Raw genomic sequence first — 20,342 nt, 5'->3', positions numbered from 1 at the left:
TGTCAGCTGTTTATTCTTTGAGCCATTACTTTATCTTTTGTGAAATTTTACTGCTGATTATCCCGTTTCATTTTAGGCTTTCTTTATGTGTTAGGACATGTTATTGTTTGTACTGTTCTGTAGCACTATTCACAGTTAGCTTGGCTTTGTGGTTTTCTAGATCTTGCTGCTTGCATGTAAGAGTCTAGGGTTGAGTCAGGTGTTATTCATTTTTACTCATTAATTTTATCTTTATTTCTTCTTGGTTTCTAGCATAGAACCTTACATGTAAGTTCTCAGTAAAAGTCAGTTGATTTGAACTGTACTTAATTGAAGGAACTACAGATTCACCCAAAGTATACGTGACTTACCTATGCCTTCAGTTACACATATGCCTGTGTTTGTGCTGTGTTCTTTTGATGTGAGAAACAAGAACTCATTTATCTTTCCTAGTTTTTAGCTCATGCTTATATGTATTGATATTTGCCATTGGCTCAATTTGACTAACCCAAACCTAAATCACAGATAATTCAGAGCAGAAAGAGGGGCTGAATTTACCATAAGGGCAGAACTGTTAGAAATTCTTTGGCAGAGAATCTTAAGATGAAGTTTAAGTTTCATAATAAAGCTTGAGTAAAAATTTTATGTGTTTAAAAAGGGCTCTACCATTCTACCCCGATGTTATCTTTAAATTACTATACAATCTTGGGCAATTTCCTCCTGCCCCTTTTTAAAAATATTTTTATTGGAAAGGCAGATCAGATCTACAGAGAGACAGACAGAAGGATCTTCCATCTGCTGGTTCATGTCCCACATAACCACAATGGCTGGAACTGAGTCAGTTTGAAACCAGCCAGTTTTCACCCAGATCTCCTTGCAGATGACTTGGGCCATCTTCTGCTGTTCTCCTAGGCCAGAAGCAAGGAGCTATATCAGAAGTGGAACATCCAGATCAGAAACTGGTGCCCATATAGGATGCTGGCGTGTGAAGGTTGAGGATTAGCCAGTTGGGCTGGTCCCCACAGATGATGTCTTAACAGGCTATGCCATGACAGTGCTCCCTAAAAACTTTTTTTTTAAAAAAGGATTTACTTATTTTTATTTGAAAGGTATATTTACAGTGTCAGTGAGAGATAAAGAGATCTTCCAGCTGCTAGTTCATTCCCCAGATGGCTGCAATTCCCCAAATGGCTGAGCCATTCTGAGGCCAGGAGCCCAGAGCCTGGACCTCCTACACAGGTGAAGAGTCCTAAGGCTTTGGACTATCTATTGCTGCTTTCACCAAGCCACAAGCAGGGAACTGGATGGAAAGTGGGGCAGCTGTGACATGAACTGGCGCCCCTGTATGGTCCCAGTGCTTACATGGTGAGGATTTAGCCATTGAGCTGTTGCCCCAGGCTCTCCTTCTGCTTCTTGAACTTCAGTATTCCTACCTGTAATATCGGAAGGAGTCAAATTGATGATCTCTAAGGTTACTTCTGACTTTGATGCTGGTACATCTTAAAATCTTTGATTACTCTGGTTCTGTTTTATACTGTGACTCCTTAATCCATGATGGCCAAGTGAAGGATGTAATTATCAGTGAGCATACTCTTTTCTCAGGTTCCCATTGACTTTCTTTCAGATTGTAATGTGTCTTATACATGGTGGTTACGTGAGAAAGCATTTTCTTTCTACTTAAGCACTGTGTCTGTATGCTTTTAATCACATTATCCAAAGTAAGTACAAATCTCTTTCTCTCGTTAGTTGCGACTTGAACGGCCGGAAAACATAAAATCATATTTTACAGATGGTGGGATTTCTATTAAGAATAGTAGAGCCGGGCCCGGCGGCGTGGTCTAGCGGCTAAAGTCCTCGCCTTGAAAGCCCCGGGATCCCATATGGGCGCCGGTTCTAGTCCTGGCGGCTCCACTTCCCATCCGGCTCCCTGCTTGTGGCCTGGGAAGGCGGTTGAGGACGGCCCAATGCATTGGGACACTGCACCCACGTGGGAGACCTGGAAGAGGTTCCGGGTTCCCGGCTTCGGATCGGCGCGCACCGGCCCGTTGCGGCTCACTTGGGGAGTCAATCATCGGACGGAGGATCTTCTTCTCTGTCTCTCCTCCTCTGTGTATATCTGACTGTAATAAAATGAATAAATCTTAAAAAAAAAAAAAAAAAAAAAAGAATAGTAGAGCCAAGACTTAAGCTTGGGTCTCTTAGCTTTAATTCCAACTTTCGTGTTATATATTGCCATTCTAGTTGCTCTTTTGAAATCTCTCTGTGGTGGTTTTATTATAGAGCCTTCAGTTGATTTGTAAATAATTCCTCAGTATGATTAGTTTCTCCTAGATGACCAAGCTTCTTAAGCTTCTGTGGCATTGCAATGTAAGATGTGGTCTGTTGTCTTTGTGTTTTGTATCTGTTTTCCGTATGGATGGAAGGGGGTACCATTTAAGCTGTCATGAATGCTGACTTCAGGCCTAGCTCTATGTTAGTTTCTCATCTTTTCCAACTTTTCATCGTAGAGACTGTTAGAAGATTTAAGATGTATTTGTTCTCCTTGTTCAAGTAATGAGCGTATTTATTCTCAGGGTTGAAATTTTGGGGCTACTTTCTTATCAACAAAGCTTAAAATAGTATAGATTTAAAATGTGCTATTTATTGTGTTGAGTATACGTGAATAAAATGACCAAAGAGTGGATTTGAGCATGTAAAGAAAGGAAGACCTGTTAAGAAAGCACAGGAAAGGTCTGGTTTAGGGCTACAGGAAAGCTAGAAAGTAGGCTAGAGAGCCCTGAGTCCAGGTGATCAAGCAAAGTCAAAGTTTGTGTTTTGTGAATATTTGGAAGGTACAGGAAATGGTTAGTTAGCATTGGGAGAGCATATTTTAAGGATCTTGAGAGATTACTTCAAGTATCTAAAATTCTGTCTGAGAAAAAGTCAAAATAGACTTTTCTGAGTAGTTTTAAGAGAGTTTAAGACTAACAAATGGAGAATTTTTGTTTATTTGTTCTTTGATTTCTTTATATATTTGGTCATAGATTTTTTTTTTTGACTACTCTAAACCAGGCCTGGTATTGGGGATGGAAAAATATATCAAGGATGAACATTGTCAAAGAGGAATTTATTGTCTTTTTTTTTTTTTTTTTTTTTTTTGGTCACAGGTTAAATGGGAAAGTGAATGTGTAACAAATAGTTTCAATACAGTGAAATTTCATATAAGTGAGAGCTTTTATTTTAAAGATTTATTTATTTGTTGAAAGGCAGGATTACAGAGAAAGAAGAGATGAAGAAAGAGAGCTAGAACTTCCATTTGATGGTTTACTCTCGAAATGGCTGCAGAGGCTGGGGTCAGGCAGGCTGAAACCAGGAGCCAGGAACATCTTCCAAATCTCCTGCTTGGGTAACAGAGGCCCAAGGATTTTCTGATGCTTTTTCAGGCTAGTAGCTGAGAGCTGGATCAGAAGTGGAACACCTGGAGCTGGATCCGGCTCCCATATGGGCTGCTGGCACTACAGGTGTTGGCTGAATGCACTGCACCACACTGTTGGCCTTTTTACAGGAGGTGATCAAAGACAGAATATGCTGTCTTTTTAGATTATAGTTTTCCTATCATGGAAGATTTTTAAGAATATATTGCATTGCAGTTAAAAGGATTCAGATACTGTGTTTACTTTGGCAGCACATACAATGAAATTAGAACAAAACATCCCTGCACGTGGATGACACAAAAATCATTCAAAATTAAGTTCCCAGTGTATTTGGGATTGTATGTAATTGAGAATCTCTTTGAAAGTGAAGTTCTACCTCTGAAAATTCCCCAAATATAGTCAAAGGACTGAGAACTGGAGAGAAGCCTGTATCAGGAAGGTTACTAAAGCCTTTTCTGAAGTGATCCTGAGCTGTGGATCTGAAAGGGAGTTTATGTTCAGTGAAGCTATTGGTTGAAGGACTTGGGAGGCAAGGAAGGACTTGATTATGGTATCAGGTAGCTACACGAGTATAAATTTGGAATTGGCAGCCTGAAGAGTGAAGGTGCACTTGAGAACTGAGACAGCAGAAGCTCCCTTTGGGGAGCTGAGGAACTTGAGTTGGGGCTGGGAAGGGAAAGCAAAGGTAGATCTAGTGAGACTAGAGTAAATGGGTAAAAAGCACTCCATCCAGGGTTAATCTAGAGTCACTATATGGTCTTTGACTGCTTGATTTCTTTTGGTCAAAAGTAAGGAGATTAAGTGTTTAGTCCGGTGGTTAAGACACCTATGCCCCACATCAGTGTGTTTGGGTTTCATAGCTGGTTCCGGCTACCTGTAAATGCAGACCTTGAGAGGAAACAGTGATGGCTCAACTAGTAGAGTTCCTTCCACACATGTAGATCTGGATTGAAATCCTGGCCGATAGATCTGTCCCTGGTCTTACCTTGTCTCTTTGCTGCTCAAATATAAACTGAGACAGGGATGGAAGGAAAGGGAATGGAGAGATAGGATTAGGATAGATTATACACAAGAAGTGGGATTTGAGTTTTTCTTTGAAGTAGGAGTAAGATTGTTATCAGCAAGAGCAGGCAGAAGGGCCAGACATGCTGATGCAGCAGGTGAAGACACTGGCTATAGTTCTGGCAATCTCGTACGGAACATCATATGAGGCTTGGCTACTCCACTTCCAATCCAGGTACCTGCTAATGCACCTGAGAAAGCAGTGGCACATGGTCTAAGTGGTTGGGTCCCTGCCACCCATGTGGCAGACCCAGATGGAGTTCCTGACTCCAAACCCAGATGTTGCAGCCATTTGGGGAGTGAACCACTAGATAGAAGGTTGACCTTTAGTCTCTCCCTTTCTTTCTGTAACTCTTTCAAATAAAGGAATAAATGTTGAAGAGAGAGAAAGGAGAAACCACCATGACAGAAAGAATAAGTGTGAGAGAGAGAATGAAAATGAATGTTTTATAAATTCAGAAGAACAAAGATATCTGAGATAATTTAAGTGTAGGCTGGGGCTAGGTGTGGTGGCTTAGTTTGTAAGGCAGGTCAGTGTCAAATTGCAAAAAATATTGAATTTCATCTGTGCCAACTCCTTAAAGGCAAGGATATCTGTTCTTGTGACAACTTTATTAATTTTAAAATACATTTTTATTAAATAAAAATTGAATTTTTATAAAGTAAAAAAGTTAAATTAGGGTCTGATACAGTAGCCTAATGGCTAAAGTTTTTGCCTTGCCTGCTCCAGGATCCCATATGGGTGCCAGTTCTAGTCCCAGCAACCCACTTCCCACTCCCTGTTTGTGGCATGGTAAAGCAGTCAAGGACAGCCCAAAACATTGGGACCCGGCACTGGTGTGTGAGACCCAGAAGAAGCTCCTGGCTCCTAGCTTTGAATCAGCTCAGCTCCAGGTGTTGCAGTCATTTGGGGAGTCAATCAATGGAAGGAAGATTTTCCTCTTGTCTCTCCTCCTCTCTGTATATCTGACTTTCCAAAAAAAAAAAATAAATAAATAAAATAAAATAAAATAAAATAAAATAAAATAAAAAATTTTTAAAATTGAATTAAAAAATTGAATCCATTGTCAGATAATATATAAGACACTGTCAGGTTACAGAAGCAACAAAATAGATCCTATGTTTGAGGAATATTTTGGTTGCTGTAGACATTTATGTGCAGGATAACTTGAAAATATGTCCATTATTTTGGGAACATGCAGGAGGAAATCTGCTTTGAGATGAGAACATTTTCAAAAACTTCATGGAAAGAATAACAATTGAATTAAACCATGTAGGACGAGTGGATTCAGTTTGTGACTAGGGAAATTGACATTCCGGGGAGAAAGGAATGGAAGTGTTAAAGCTATGAAGAAGCTGGAGAAGTTAGATATGGAGTGTAAAGGGAGTTAGAGGGAGTGATAGTGAAAGAAAATGAAGGTAAAAGATCTAAATCAAGAGCATGATGTGATGGGTCAAGTGCTAAATCCTCATCTTACACACACCAGGATCCCATATGGGCACCAGTTTGTGTCCTGAATGCTCTGCTTTCCATCCAACTCCCTGTTTGTAGCCTGGGAAAGCAGTAGAGGAAGGCCCAAAGCTTTGGACCCAAGTTCCTGGCTTCAGGCTTAGTGTCGGCTCAGCTCTGGCTTTTATGGCCACTTGAGGAGTGAACCGGAGGAAGAAAAATATTTCTCTCTCTGTCTTTAAATCTGCCTTTCCAATAAAAATAAATAAATACTTTTAAAAAAAAGGAATTAGATCAAATAATTGCCTCTAAAGCAAACAGAGGAGTCTAGATTTTATTTTGGGGTATCAATGAAAATTCTGAAAGGTAGAGGAGTGGTGTGCTTTAAGATCATTGATGGTACCTAAAAAAAATGAGGAAAAAATTAACTGTGGTAGATCATTTAGTTCATTTTTTTTTACTAGAAAATGTAAAAAACAAAAATATGATTCCTTTCAGCTGGCCTTTTAGCCTAGCAGTTTAGATCCCATACAGACCCGCATGTTCCTTGTCAGAGTTCCATGCCTGGTTCTGGCACCTAACTCCAGCTGGTTACTAATGTAGATCCTAGGCAGCAGCAGTTAGGGCTCAAGTAGCTGAGTTCCTCTCACCCACAGGGGAGAACTAGGTTGACTTGCTACCTCCTGACTTTGGCTGTAGCAAAGCTCCAGGTAATGGAGGCATATGAGGTGCGAACTCATGGATGGAAACTTCATCTGGTCTCTCACAAATAAATACGAAATTTTGAAAGCTATAGATTTTGCTCATAATGCTTTAAGTAATTGATGACTGTAAGTATTGATATTGAAATCTGCACGTGTTGGAATCACTGATTTTCAGAATACAGCATTTCAACATTTTGGCTTTTTACCTAAGCCTACTAAGTGAGAACTTATGGGGTCAAGCCCGGATATATGTATTTCTTTTCTTTTCTTTTTTTTTTTTAAGATTTACTTATTTTTATTGGAAAGACAGATTTTCAGAGAGAAGGAGAGACAGAGAAATACCTTCCATCCACTGGTTCACTCTCCAGCTGTCCACAGTGGTTGGAGCTGAGCCAGTCTGAAACCAGGAGCCAGGAGCCTCTTCCAGGTCTCCCACACAGGTGAAGGGGCCCAAGACTTTGGGCTATCCTCCACTGCCTTCCCAGGCCACAAGCAGGGAGCTGGATGGGAACTGAAGCAGCTGGGACATGAACCAGTGCCCATCTGGGATCCCAGCACTTGCAAATGGAGGAGTCCCTAGTTGAGCCATCATACCAGCTCCTATTCTGTGTTTAAGCCTTTAGTTTCCAAAGTACTGTTGTGTTTAACTCTAAGAAGCTTATCTTTATTCCATATAGTCATAGTTAAAGGTATGATTTCTACTGTTGCATGAAAGAGTGAGAAACTTTATTAAAAATACTGGTAGTATGTGATAAGGGTACTCCCTCCCATTTGAAAGTTTATTCTATTTTTCAAAAACTTTGAAGATTGTTCAAAGCATATGGAACACCATATGGAGCAAGATAATTAGTACTTCGATCATCATATGTTTAGAACAAGGTAGAATTTTAAATTGCTTTTTAAAAATGACTTATTTATTTGAAAGTCTGTTAGAAAGAGACAAACAGCTGTCTTCCTGCTGGTGGCTCACTCCCTGTCTGGCCACAGTGATTGGGACTGGGCTCACAGAAGTCAGAAACCTGAAACTTTATCTGAGTCTTCCAGATGGGTGGCAGGGTCCCAAGAACTTGGATCATCTTCTGCTTTTTTCCTTGGCACGTTAGCGGGCAGCTGGATCCGAAGCTGAGCATCTGGGGCTCAGCTTAGTGTTCAGATACAAGATGCTGCTGTCATAGTCAGTGGCGTAACGTGCTGGTCACAATACTTGCCCTTAAACAAGGTACAATTTTAGATGAAGGAGATACTGTAAAGATGGTATATCTAGAAGTTAGCACACTTTTCTATATTTCTGGAAGTCAGATGCTATTTTTAGTTGTTTAGTCTCCATTGTTACTGCTCTGCTCTGCCAGTTTATTGTGAAAGAAATGATAATACATAAGTGAATGAATGTATTTTCCCATAAAACGATTTACAAAACAGTTTCGCTTATGCTTGAATAGTCAGTTCCAGAAAGAGAAAATGTAGGTTGTCTAAGGTTAAAAAGTTAGAGGTTGGCAGAGAACTCAGTATGTTCATCTTTTTTTTTTTTTTAAAGATTTATTTGTTTTTATTGGAAAGTCAGATTTACAGAGAGGAGACAGAAAGATCTTCCATCTGCTGGTTCCCTCCCCAAGTGGCTGTAATGTCCGGGGGCTGAACTGATCCAAAGCCAGGAGCCAGGAGTTTTTTCCAGGTCTCCCACGCAGGTGCAGGGTCCCAAGGCTTTAGATCATCCTTGACTGCCTTCCCAGGCCACTAATAGGGAGCTGGATGGGAAGCGGCCGGGTGGTGGTGGGATAGCTGTGACACAAACCTGCGCTCATATGGGGATCCTGGTACATGCAGGTGAGGACTTTAGCCATTAGGCTACAGTGCTGTGCCCATATGTTGATTGTTTTTAACAATCATTTATTACAATTATTTTTAAAAGATTTATTTATTTGGAAGGCATGGGAGGCAGGTGCGGAGAGAAAGAGAAAGAGAAAGAGATCTTGTATCCACTGGTTCACTCCCGAAGTGGCCAGACGGCCTCGGCTGAGCTAGGTCAAACCAGTGGCTCAGTACTCCTTCTAGGTCTGCCACATAGGTGGCAGGAGTTGATGTTCTCAGGCCATATTCTCCTGCCTTCCCAGTTGGAATTCATGTGGGGTTTAGACCTTTGGGCAGTTGCTTGACTCAATATGTGAAACACCAGTCCCAGCAATTTTTAAAAATTTGTCAAATAGACGAATAAATAGAAACCAAGAGGTTAAGGAATTTCATATGTAATTTTTGGTAGACCACATTTCTGCTTTTGTACTACATCATGGTGGTTTTCTGTGATCTCCAGTGTTTCAGATGCAGCTCTGTAGAGAAAAGCACGATCCTGGGAAATTTTTAGTCATGCTTGACCCAGAGTAGGCCTGTAATACCTGTAAAAATTGTTAACCGAATAGACTAGCAATCTTCATGGTGTACTTTGGAAGTACTTGGGCAGGGCCTGAAGGAAGGGCTTTATAATTTGGATTCTTGAACTTTTAACTTGCTTTTTGCCTTGCTCATAAATAATGAGTTCTATTGTTCTTTCTGATTCCAGTAGCTGTTGCTGGTAGTGACAATGTCAAATAACGGCTTAGACATTCAAGACAAACCCCCAGCTCCTCCGATGAGAAACACCAGCACTATGATTGGAGCAGGCAGCAAAGATGCTGGAACCTTAAATCACGGTTCCAAACCTCTACCCCCAAACCCAGAGGAGAAGAAAAAGAAGGACCGATTTTACCGATCCATCTTACCTGGAGATAAAAGTACAGTATTTCATTGATTTATTATCATTTATATGCTTAACATATTTTTTGTTTGCTACCTGAAAAAATGTCCTTTCTCAATTTTCTTTCTTTGTTTTTTTTTTCTTTAATTAAATGTTTTCCTTTCCTTGCTTAAGTGGCTAATACCAAGTGGAAAATAGACCCATTTTTGTACTCTATCAACTATATATGAGCAAAAATTAAGACTGCTCATGCCAGTTTTGGAGCAATCTGAAGTTGTTGATTTATTTAATCTGTAAGTTCTTAAACTGTTGATGTAACCTTAGCATATACTAATTGTCTTAAGTTGTAAGTTTTATTTTCCCTAAATTGGTTTCACATACAATATCTTCTTTCCAAATTCTGAACTGCCTGTTTATCCAAATCCACAGGTTTCACACCCAGATTGGGGGATTACTATAGTAGAAATGTCAAGTGATAGCTAACCAAAGGAATTGGAGAGAACTCAACAGGAGTTCACTGTGAATAACTCAGCCTCGTTTCCTTTTTGGAAAAGTAATCAGGATTTTTGAAAGTGCCTCTGAAAGAGTCACAGAGATTTCCTGGACAACTTACTGAAATAGAAGGCTGGGTGTCCACATAGATTAGTTGCTTTCATTGAACCCCAGAAATGTTGCTGTAAGTGGCTATTGATGTGAGGTAGTTTTTTGCTCTTTCGGGTTCTGTTTTGTGGGATGCTGAGGAAATTGACTTTCCATCTGTAAATGGTTCCCTTGACCTTCTGATTCAGATGGACCTGGTTCACTGCTTACAGAGCCTGTAAGCTCTGTGATCCTGGGCATGTCAGTTGGCCCCTTTTACCTGTAGACTCCTCCCTTTAGAATTGAGATATCTCGTGGAGTGGTTGTGAAGATTACATGTAAATTTCCCAGTATGCTGTCTTTCATACAGAAGGTATTCAAGTGTGAGTTATTTCTCTCTTTACTACTTTATTGATGAATAGAAGCTAAGAGCGTAGCTAACAGATGACAGAATTGAGATTCAGAAATAGAATAAGCATAACAAGTACAATGATGAACTGTAGAAAATATTTCAGATGAGAATGCTTTCAAAAGTTTAGGGAAATTGATATATCAAAAGATAAATTCATTTTTGGTGCAGGAATTTTTGAAATCCATATATATGAAGGATTTTCAAAAAAGTTAATGAAAAATGTGTATTATAAAAAAGAACTATGCATAGTTTCCACCAAATGAGTTTATCTTTCCACTTCATTTTTTTCCGTGGAGTTTTTGAAGTACCTATGTAATTGTATAACTGTAGATTAAGGGAGATGATAAATGATGATATCATAAACTAAACCCAGAACACAGGAAGGAAGAACGAATTAGGTGGATTGGTGATAAGAGAACATGGAAGGTTAATATTGTATTTTAGTTGAAAAGATTAAATTTAGACATGTTGCCTTTAAGGTCTCCTTATATAGAGATGTCTAATAAAGGCTGTTGAATAACTGAAATAAGAACTATTGAGGACTTCTGAAGGTATGCTGCACCATCGTTATGGGGTTTTTTGGGATCTAGATACATGTGCATAAGGTTCCTAACTTTGATGCTTTGATGTCAAATTCATTTTTATAGTAGTTGACAGCTTTCTGGGTACAATGACTATGGTATAAGCAATGTAACTTGCTACTTTTATTTCAAAGTTTAGGTGTTTGTTGTACCTTTATCAAGCAGTATTTTTGCTCACTCTATAAGTGAGCAAATCCTACTCTATAAGTAGGATTGTAACCCAATTTTGTGTAAGTAATGAAAGAAGACTTTTTACATTAAGAAGTTTAAGTTTTCTTTTTAAGGTGAGTAAGGATAATAAGATTCTTGGCCAGTAGTCATCAAAATGTTGAAATTCTTTATTTTAGAGCTGGTTTTGTGGCACCACAGATTAAGCGGTTATTTTGGGATTCCAGCATCTCTTTAGGGTTTTGTTTTGTTTTTAATGTTTCGAAGGACACCACCAAGAAAGTAATAAAATGTAATCCACAAAGATAAGTACTTCCCCAGAATTATTTATCTTCTAAGGGACTTATATTTAAGACTTGTAAGAATTGGTACAACTCAACAATCAAAAGACAACTAATTTGAAAAGTGGACAAAGAATCTTAGTCTACCTGTCACCAAAGCAGATGTACAAATGGCCAGTAAGCACATGACAGTGTCACTGGCCAACTGCCTGAGGAACTCAGGAATCTGACTTGTCTCCTACTTCAAAGTAGTAAAGGTTCCAAAGCACCTGATGTCTTCTGTTGTTTTCAGTAACATTTCCAGGGAGGGATGGAATCACCAGCCACCCTGCTGTGATCTGAACTCTACCACAAGAGGAGGCCTGCAGTGGCTGATAAGTGTCCAAAAACCACCTGTTACTTAATTTTAGTGTTAAGATCTCCACCTTAAGGTTCACCACCATAATATGCTATGTGCATGAGAGCATGTTTCCACATTGTACTGGTACAAGCTTACACTTGCTTCTACATGTAATCACAGAACACTCCCTTTTCAGTATCCATTACTCACTCTGAATAAGAAATACCATGCCTCCTTTATTTGTTCAGAGTCCCTTGTCCATGAAGCAGCAGGTTCCCAAAGTCTTGTAATTTGCTGCAAATATAAATCACTTTGTGTGACAGCTGCTTCTAGTGAAATATTTAATTTCCACTCACCAAGAAAGGAATTAAATTTGGGTAGGTAACAAAAAAAGATGCTAAAGATCTTCAGCCATCAAGGAAATACAAATGAAAATCAAAATGAGATCTCACTGTACTAAAATGGCTACAGTAAAAGCAAAAAAAACAAAAGTTGTTGAGAATGTGGAGTAATTACAATCTTTATAATAGCTGCAGGAATATAAAATGATGTAGCCACTGTGGGAAACGATTTGGCATTTTAGAAATTAAATGAGAATTTTCCATGTGAACCTGTTCTACTTAGGGTGTATGTAAATGTGTTTAAAAAACACTTCTACAAGAAATTTTATAGCAGCATTATTCCTAGTAACCAAAAAAATGGAAATAACTAATATATCAGCTGCTGAGTGGATAATAAAGTTGGTATATGCATACAGTGAAGTATTATTTGATAACAACAAAAAATGAAGTTCTGATCATGCTACAGATAGGGATGGAATTTTACAAGATTGTGTTAAATTTAAGAAGCCAGTGCAGAGGATCATTTATTTTATAATTCTATTTACATTGAATCCCCAAAATAGATAAATCCATAGGCAGGAGTAGATGAGTGATTACCTAGGGCCACAGAGGATGTGAGACAGATGGAACTGGCTAAGAGGTGAGAGATGTCTTTTTGTAGTGATGCAAATGCTCTGTGAGCTGCTTTTGGTTTTTGTTTTGAAAAAGATTCCTGCATAAAACAGAGCTTTCAAATATCATTGGAAACCATAAAGATATTCATTTGTATGTGCTGAAAGGGGAAGTTGAGGTCTAGATATCTGGGTTGTAGTTTTGAATTTTCCATGAATTGGTTGATTTAGCTCAAACACTTCTCTGTAGATTTCAATGCCTTCATCTAAAAAAAAAAAAAAATGGAAGAGTAGCAGATATGCAGTTTCTTTTAGCTTTGAAATTCTGTGATTATGTAAATGAGTGTTATAGAGATAGAGTTAAATCAGGCTTGTCTACATAGGTGAAAAAATACTAGGCTATTATAAAGTACTTTAATCAATGATAGAACTGTAGCCTCAGAAGTCCTTCCAGAAATCCTAATCGAGGAACCCCAGACCAATCTGATCTGAAAATAAGTCTCATAGCCTCAGATCCAAAGCTCTAGCTGTGTAGCTTAGCATAGAAGTAGAAAGAAGAGTTACAGGAAATCCTTGCAAAATGTCCCATAAGCTTTTTCATCCTCTAGCTACAGATTTTCTATATGCCCTGGGTGTATAGGTTTCAGCCCTTTTGCTTTCAGACTCTTGTGGTAACTGTAGTTAATACATACACCAAAATGAAGTAAAAGGAAATTTGTTTTTCTTTCATTTGAAGCCCGTCTCCAACCAGCTATCTGCTCAACTTAATTCTAACAGGATACACAGCAATATTGGTAGTCTTTGAAGTGCTACACCCTTCATGTCATACTATTGGAGAATTATACCTGTTATGTAGAGAAATGATCAAGAACTGAATTTAGAGAATAGATCAAGTCATCGCTTCTCGGCCTTTTGGCTAAGATCAAGTGTGGAGAATAGATCAAGTCTTACCTCTGACATTACTTCATGCTTCACTAAAAAAAAAGTGTTAATTTCAAAACATCATCTATTAAGTGGGAATAATAATTTTTATCTATTTATATGTATTAGCTGGCAGCAAGCAGAATGTCTCAGAACATTACCTAATGCTGACCTCCAGCATGGCCCCAGTATGTGCCTGGGGCATGTATAACCGATTGAAAGGAGAAGCTGTAATTGAGGGCCTGTATTAGTTGGCGCTGAGTTGCAGAATTCCATGTGGGAAAGCTTGGTTCCTGTGGTTAGGATGTGGAGCCTTGGTTTATTCTAAGAAGTCTTGAAGCATTTAGTTCAGTCTTTTTCTGGTCTCACTTTTACAAGCTAAGTAGAATTTTCTGAGCTTGGGAAGAATTTAACAAAGTTAATTTTACCGCTGCATTACGTCAGCATTTTATTTCTCCAGATCTGGAATATTTAACTGTGTTGAGCTCAGATTAGTTCAGCTGATCTAGTGAGAGATGCTACTTAAAATTTTTTAAAAATAAAGACCAGTGATTTGTGTTCTGATGGTTATCTTGGAAGATGGGATTTTGCCTCATTTATCGTTTAACTGGTAACTCAAATGGATTAAGCCAAAGATAAGATTAAAGTTTGATTTACAAGCTGCTTTTCCTACTTTATTCCTTTAAACTTGAGCTCTCCACATGCATGAAATCAGGATGATTCTTTTATGTATTACTTCTTACCTACAGAATCTCTGTCTTAGAAAGTAGGTTAAAAAAATCCTACACTCAGTTTCTTATATTGTTCATAATTTGTGTTGGTAAAGCTTCTTTTAGCTTATAAAGCTTGACCATTTGTAAATCTTAGTTAAGCCTGAAAATCATAACAACAATAATAAAATAAAAATAACAAAATAGTAATATCAACAACATAGTAAAAATAGTGACACAGCCACTATTTATTGGAATCCTATTAGCTGCCACACATTTTAAGAACTTTGATATTTGTCATCTATAACAGACCATTCAAGTAGTTGAGTAGTTCACTTTTCAGACAGTAAACTTAAACTAAGTTTACAGAGGTTAAGTCATTGCCCAAGGTCGTCTAGCTAGGTAGTGACAGAGCTGGGATTGAAAGAACTGCTTCAAAGCACTTTTCTGTTTTACAGTTCTTAGACAATGTCTCTCTTTTCCAAAGATTAATTTATTTTTATTTGAAATGCAGATTTTACAGAGAGAGGTTCTTCATCTGCCAGTTTATTCCCCACATGGCTACAATGGCCAGAACTGAGCTGGTCTGAAGCTGGGCACCAGTAGTTTCTTCCTGGTCCTCCATGTGAGTGCAGAGGCTCAAGATCTTGAGCCATTCTCTGCTGCCTTCCTAAGCCACAAGCAGAAAGCTGGATTGGAAGTGGAGCAGCTGGGACATGAACTGGCACCCATAATGGAATGTCTACACCACATGTCAGTCCATCAAAGTCTGTTCACTTTTGGACTATGCTTGTTAATTCAGATACCACATAATATTGGAAATCTCTCAGAGTGTTGCTTTTTTAACATTTGTATTTGAAAGGTAGAGTTGCAGAGAGAGAGATATCTTTCATGTACTAATTCATTTCACAAATGTGAAAGAGAGAGAGAGAATCTTTCATCTACTAATTCACTTCACAAATGGCTACAACAGCCAAGGTTGGACCAGGTCAAAACCTGGAACTCCATTCACACCTCCCATCATGGGTGGCAGGTGCTGCTTCTTTTCCAGGTGCATTAGCAGAGAGCTGGAGTAGAAGTGTAGCAGCTGGGATTCCAAACAATGGTCTTACAGGATGCCGATGTCACAGATGACAGCTTAACCCACTGTGACACAACACTGGTCCCACAGACTAGTGCCGTCAGTAAAATTGATTTTATTGTTTTTTTTTTTAAACTTGTTTTAAAATGAAGTTGCACGTAGTAGCATTAATTCGGACATGCAACAACCATATCTGTGTAGTCTGCATAGTGCATATACAAGTAGGAGTTTGGGCATCTGAAGTCATCATGACTGCCTAACCCTGACTTTATGACCTTTAATAAATTGCTTTCCTATACCTTTCTTAGCTTCAGTTATCTTGGCTGCTATATGGATATATAGTAATTTTATCTGAGTGTTTCTGAAGGGATTATAGGACTGAAGATGGAAGATATGTTGAATTGGAGTAGGTGCTGCAGGTTAAGCTGCCTCCTGCAATCCTGGCTTCCTATATAGGTGACCATTTGAGTCCTGGCTGCTCCAGTTCAGATCCATCTCCCTGCTGATGTGCCTGAGAAAGAATTGGAAGGTGGTTGAAGTGCTTGTGTCCCTATACCCTTGTAGGAGACCCGGAAGAAGCTGCTGGCTCCTGGTTTCAGCCTGGCCCATTGCCATCCATATTGGCCATCTGAGGGAATGAACCAGTGGCTGAAAGAACTCTCTTTGTTATTCTACTTTCTCTCTAACTTCCTTTAAAATAAATAAATCTTTTTTTTAAAAAAAGTGTTGTTTAAAAGTGTTATTTTTAAAAACTGTAGTTTTGTTAAAAGTTGGCTATACTTTTGATGAGCTGTTAAAGGGAATTAAAAAGATTTATTCATTTATTTACTGCTTGCTTGATTTATTGATTGATTTGAAAGGCAGATTTACAGAGAGAAAGAAAGACAGAAAGATCTTCCATCTGCTGATTTATGCCACAAGTGACCACAACGGCCAGAATTGTGCCATTCCTAAGCCAGGAGACAGGAACCTCTTCTGGGTCTCCCATGCGGGTGCAGGGTTCCAAAGCTTTAGGCCGTCCTTGACTGCTTTCCCAGGCCCCAAGCAGGGAGCTGGATGGGAAGTGGGGTGGCCAGGATTAGAACCGGCACCCATATGGGATCCTGGCATTTGCAAGGCAAGGAGTTAACCACTGAGCTATTGCCATGGCCCCGTTTTTTTTTTTTTTTTCCTTAAAAAAAAAACCAGGAGCCTGAAACTCCATCTGGGTCTCCCACATGAGTGGTAGCAGGGGCCCAAGCATTTGAGCCTTCAGCCACTGCTTCCCAGGATACGCTGTTTGCAAACCGATCACCTGATGCTTGAAGTGGCACTGGGTTACAGAATGTGGGTTTCTTAAGCAGTGACTGCACTTGCTGCTTCCCAGTGCCCTTGCCTTCCTTTCTGGTCCTCTCTGCTGACTTTTGCTTGTGTGATTACACTTGGCTCATTCCTTTAGTGCTATGATGAATGCACTAGGAATGAGGAACATTTTTGTCTGTTTTTAATCTCAAAGGGAAATCTTTCAGCATTTCATATTTTTAAATATAATGTTTACCTAGGGATTTTGTGATTATCTTTTATTAGAAGAAGTAAATTTTTAATCCTAGTGTGCTTAGGGTTTTAAATTATGAGTAATATCACATTTCAGCATTAGTTAGATTTATAAAATACATGTATATTGCTTTATTTTAGTATGTATTTTAAAAATTGAGATATAGTACACAATATGTACACTTTAGCAATTTTTAATATATGCACAAAATTGTACACTCATTGTTTTACATCAGTCTAATGCTAATACATTTTCAGTGTTCTAAGAAACACTTCATATCCGTCAATGGTAATTCCTCATTTTTGGCGTCTCTGAACTCCTGATAATGACTAATTTACTTTCTATGAATTTGCCTATTTTGCACATTCTGTATAAATAGAATTGTACCATATGTGCCTTTTGTGATTGCTTTCTTAGCATTTTATCAAGATTCATCCATGTTGTAGTATTAATCAGAATTTCATTTCTTTTGAAGACTGAATCATACTTATATTTCATTATATGGATATACTGCTACTATTTCTGCTCATCAATTGAAAAATACTTGTATTGTTTCCACGTTCTGTTATGGTTAATACCCATGAACATTCATCTGCAGGCTTTTGTATACACTTTAGTTTTCATCATATTCTTCCACTCATATTTTTAGTTATCTTAAAAAATTTGCTAAAGCAGATTAGTCCTGGGAATGTTGGTGTGTGGGCATGGGACGTGAAACCACCAGGATCCTGGGTTTGCTTTTTTTTTTTTAACCATTAGATCTTTTCTGAATCCCAAGTTCAGAGTGTATTCCTAGAAAGAGCTGTTAAAATTTGGCTGACTTGCTTGTATTGTTGGAAAGCTGGGAGACAGATCACACTTTTTCTGTGATTTTTGTACTTTGTTTCTTTCTAGAATTTTCTTCTTTAATTCTATTTGTCTCATTTCCGTTCATCCTTCATGATTTTTTTCAGGTATCATAATCTTCTAAAAGATAATCTTGTATTACCTGCCTTCATTGCTACTCCAAGCATGGGTCTTTGTGCTATTTTACAGATTGAGAACTTGAAACTCAAAAAAAGTTTGACAGGGTCACACAGTGAGTTAATGGCATAGATAATGCTGAATAATTTTTTTTTCATGTCTTCTGGCTGTGTTCTCACTGACAGAAATTTCTCTTAATTTCTTGATCTGATTTTTCTCAGCTGTTAAAAGGAGATAATCCCTGCTGTCTGGCTTATTGTAAGGAGCCGGGGAGAACAGTGACTGTGACAGGCGTTTAGGAAGAGCTATGTACTTGTGAGGAAGGTGGTGGTTATTTCTTGGAAGGGATTTACTTGAATTCCAGGTGACTCCGGGACTGCATGACTGATCACTTGTATTCCTGCATCAGGAACTGTGTTTCCTGCTGGTGGTGCTTAGGTGGTAAGTACCCAGCCTAAGTCACACAGCCTGTAAGTGTCGCCTTTCCACCTGCTGCCCTCCTCCCTACATCAGCCAGGTCCTTCTGTTATTCCAGGCCTGGTCTGTGCTAAACTGTTTTTCCAGTTTAGTGGTGGCTTCCCATCAGTAAGGATCAGCGGATGTGAGATGAAAAACTTGATAGATGAGCTGTATCTTATCATCATGTGTTCTATGGCTTGGGGCAACTCAGGGTTTCTTTCCTAGGGAGTGGAAATACATAATTTCCAAGGTCACTTCCTAGTATTTTGTAGTGTGTTTTTGAACCAAGTAAGCTCTGTGCTGGGTCTTGTTTGAGATTCAGGATAATGATGCAAGTTGATCTTCAAGAGGCTTACGCTTTAAGGTTTGAAAGTAGTAAGAGGTGGAAGTTGTTTAGTCTAGTGTAGGATGACATTTCCCATATGGGTGTTCCTGGGTTCAATACCCAGCTCAGTCTCCTCACTTTAGCTTCCTGCTAATACAGATCCTGAGAAGCAGCAGTGATGGTTCAGGTCACAGGGTTTTTTTTAACCAGGCATGGGAGAAATCTAGATTGAGTTGCTGCTGCCTCCTGGGTTTGGCCTGGCGCAGCCACGGCCACAACAGGCATTTGCAGAGGGAACCAGCGAATGGGAGTGTCTGTGTTTGCTTTTGTTCTGTTTCCTTGCCTTGCTCTCTTTCCTTTTCAAATAGTTTTTTTTTAAATAAGAAGAAATATAAAACAGGAAATGACTAAATGCATGCTGACTCAGTATCTTGGAGTTCATAGGGCAAAGCATGGTCACAATATCCTTCCTGGAAAAGGTGGGATTGAAGCCAGTCTTTAAAGATGACCAATGGGTCAATTAAGAACTGGTTAAACCTGAAAACGTAATACTGTCTCTTTTAAAAAATTTTCCTTTTCTCTGTTTCTCTTGCAGCCAACAAAAAGAAGGAAAAGGAGCGTCCAGAAATTTCTCTTCCTTCAGATTTTGAGCACACAATTCACGTTGGTTTTGATGCAGTCACAGGGGAGTTCACGGTGAGTCCCAGGTCACAGAAAGGCCTCTGCTGCTTTCGAATTCTGGCTATGTGCTGTCAGAGAGAGTCTGTCAGAAAGTTTCCTCCATGCTTCGTCTTTGCCTAAGACCCTGAGACTGCTCCCTCAGGGTCCCCTGAGACTGTGCCTTCCTGACACCCTTCAATGTCTGTCTTACAGGGAATGCCAGAGCAATGGGCCCGCTTGCTACAGACATCAAACATTACTAAGTCGGAACAGAAGAAAAACCCGCAGGCTGTTCTGGATGTGTTAGAATTTTACAACTCAAAGAAGACCTCCAACAGCCAGAAGTACATGAGCTTTACAGGTAGGAAGATTGCTTCCACGGGAGTCTGAGAAAGAAAAGCTTAACAGTGAGCATTGTGGCAGGACGCTTAGGCACTTGCTTGGAATGTCTACATCCCACCTGGGAATGCCTGATTCTAGTCCCGGCCTACTCCACTTATTATCAAGGTTCCTGTAAATGTTTGGCTTAGGAGGCAGCAGATAATAGCTCAGGTACTTTTGGTTCATGACATCCATGTGGGAAAGCTGGTTGGTGTTCCAGGCTCTTGTCTTCAGTGTAGCCCAGCCCTGGTTGTTGGGGACCTACATAGTAAATAAGTAAGGGAAAATCTCCTTCTCTGTCTCCCTGTGTCATTCTTTTTTTTTATTATTATTCTTACTATTTTATAGTACAGTTTCATATTCCCTTATCCCCTCCCCAGTTCCCTCCCCCCCAGTTCCTCTATATCATTACTAACATATAGTTCTTCATACTCAGTCATATGTCCATCATTGCGGGCCTGGACAATGGCAGAGAGTCCAGAACCCTATTGTCAGGATACAGTAAACAGTTTCATTGTAAGTCCATTTTTGTCTGGAAGTAGAAATGCATACCACACTACATCCTCACATCTGAATGTTAGTCTCCATTTCACAGCTACTGTACATCCCCTTAAATGAAAAGTCATAATACAAAATCAACAATAGAAAGAAAAGAGGAA

General features: G+C 39.2%; 1 protein-coding gene across 5 annotated transcripts in view; it reads left to right on the top strand.

Annotated features, from left to right (window-relative positions):
- The window catches only part of PAK1 (p21 (RAC1) activated kinase 1), a 146,945-nt gene that overhangs the window by 79,208 nt on the left and 47,395 nt on the right, over nt 1-20,342 (top strand). For 3 of the 5 annotated variants that reach the window (XM_058663638.1, XM_004589861.3, XM_058663637.1), the window contains 3 exons: nt 9,163-9,373; nt 19,238-19,338; nt 19,516-19,663. In XM_058663638.1, coding sequence (XP_058519621.1) covers nt 9,184-9,373; nt 19,238-19,338; nt 19,516-19,663 — 439 coding nt within the window. In that variant the 5' untranslated portion in view covers nt 9,163-9,183. The remainder of the gene's footprint in view (nt 1-9,162; nt 9,374-19,237; nt 19,339-19,515; nt 19,664-20,342) is intronic. The other 2 variants (XM_058663636.1, XM_058663635.1) reach the window with 1 other exon arrangement.

Source organism: Ochotona princeps, chromosome 4, assembly GCF_030435755.1.
Source record: "Ochotona princeps isolate mOchPri1 chromosome 4, mOchPri1.hap1, whole genome shotgun sequence".
Taxonomy (NCBI): domain Eukaryota; kingdom Metazoa; phylum Chordata; class Mammalia; order Lagomorpha; family Ochotonidae; genus Ochotona; species Ochotona princeps.
The sequence above is the reverse complement of the archived record's forward strand: the minus strand, read 5'-3'. Positions and strand labels throughout refer to the sequence as shown.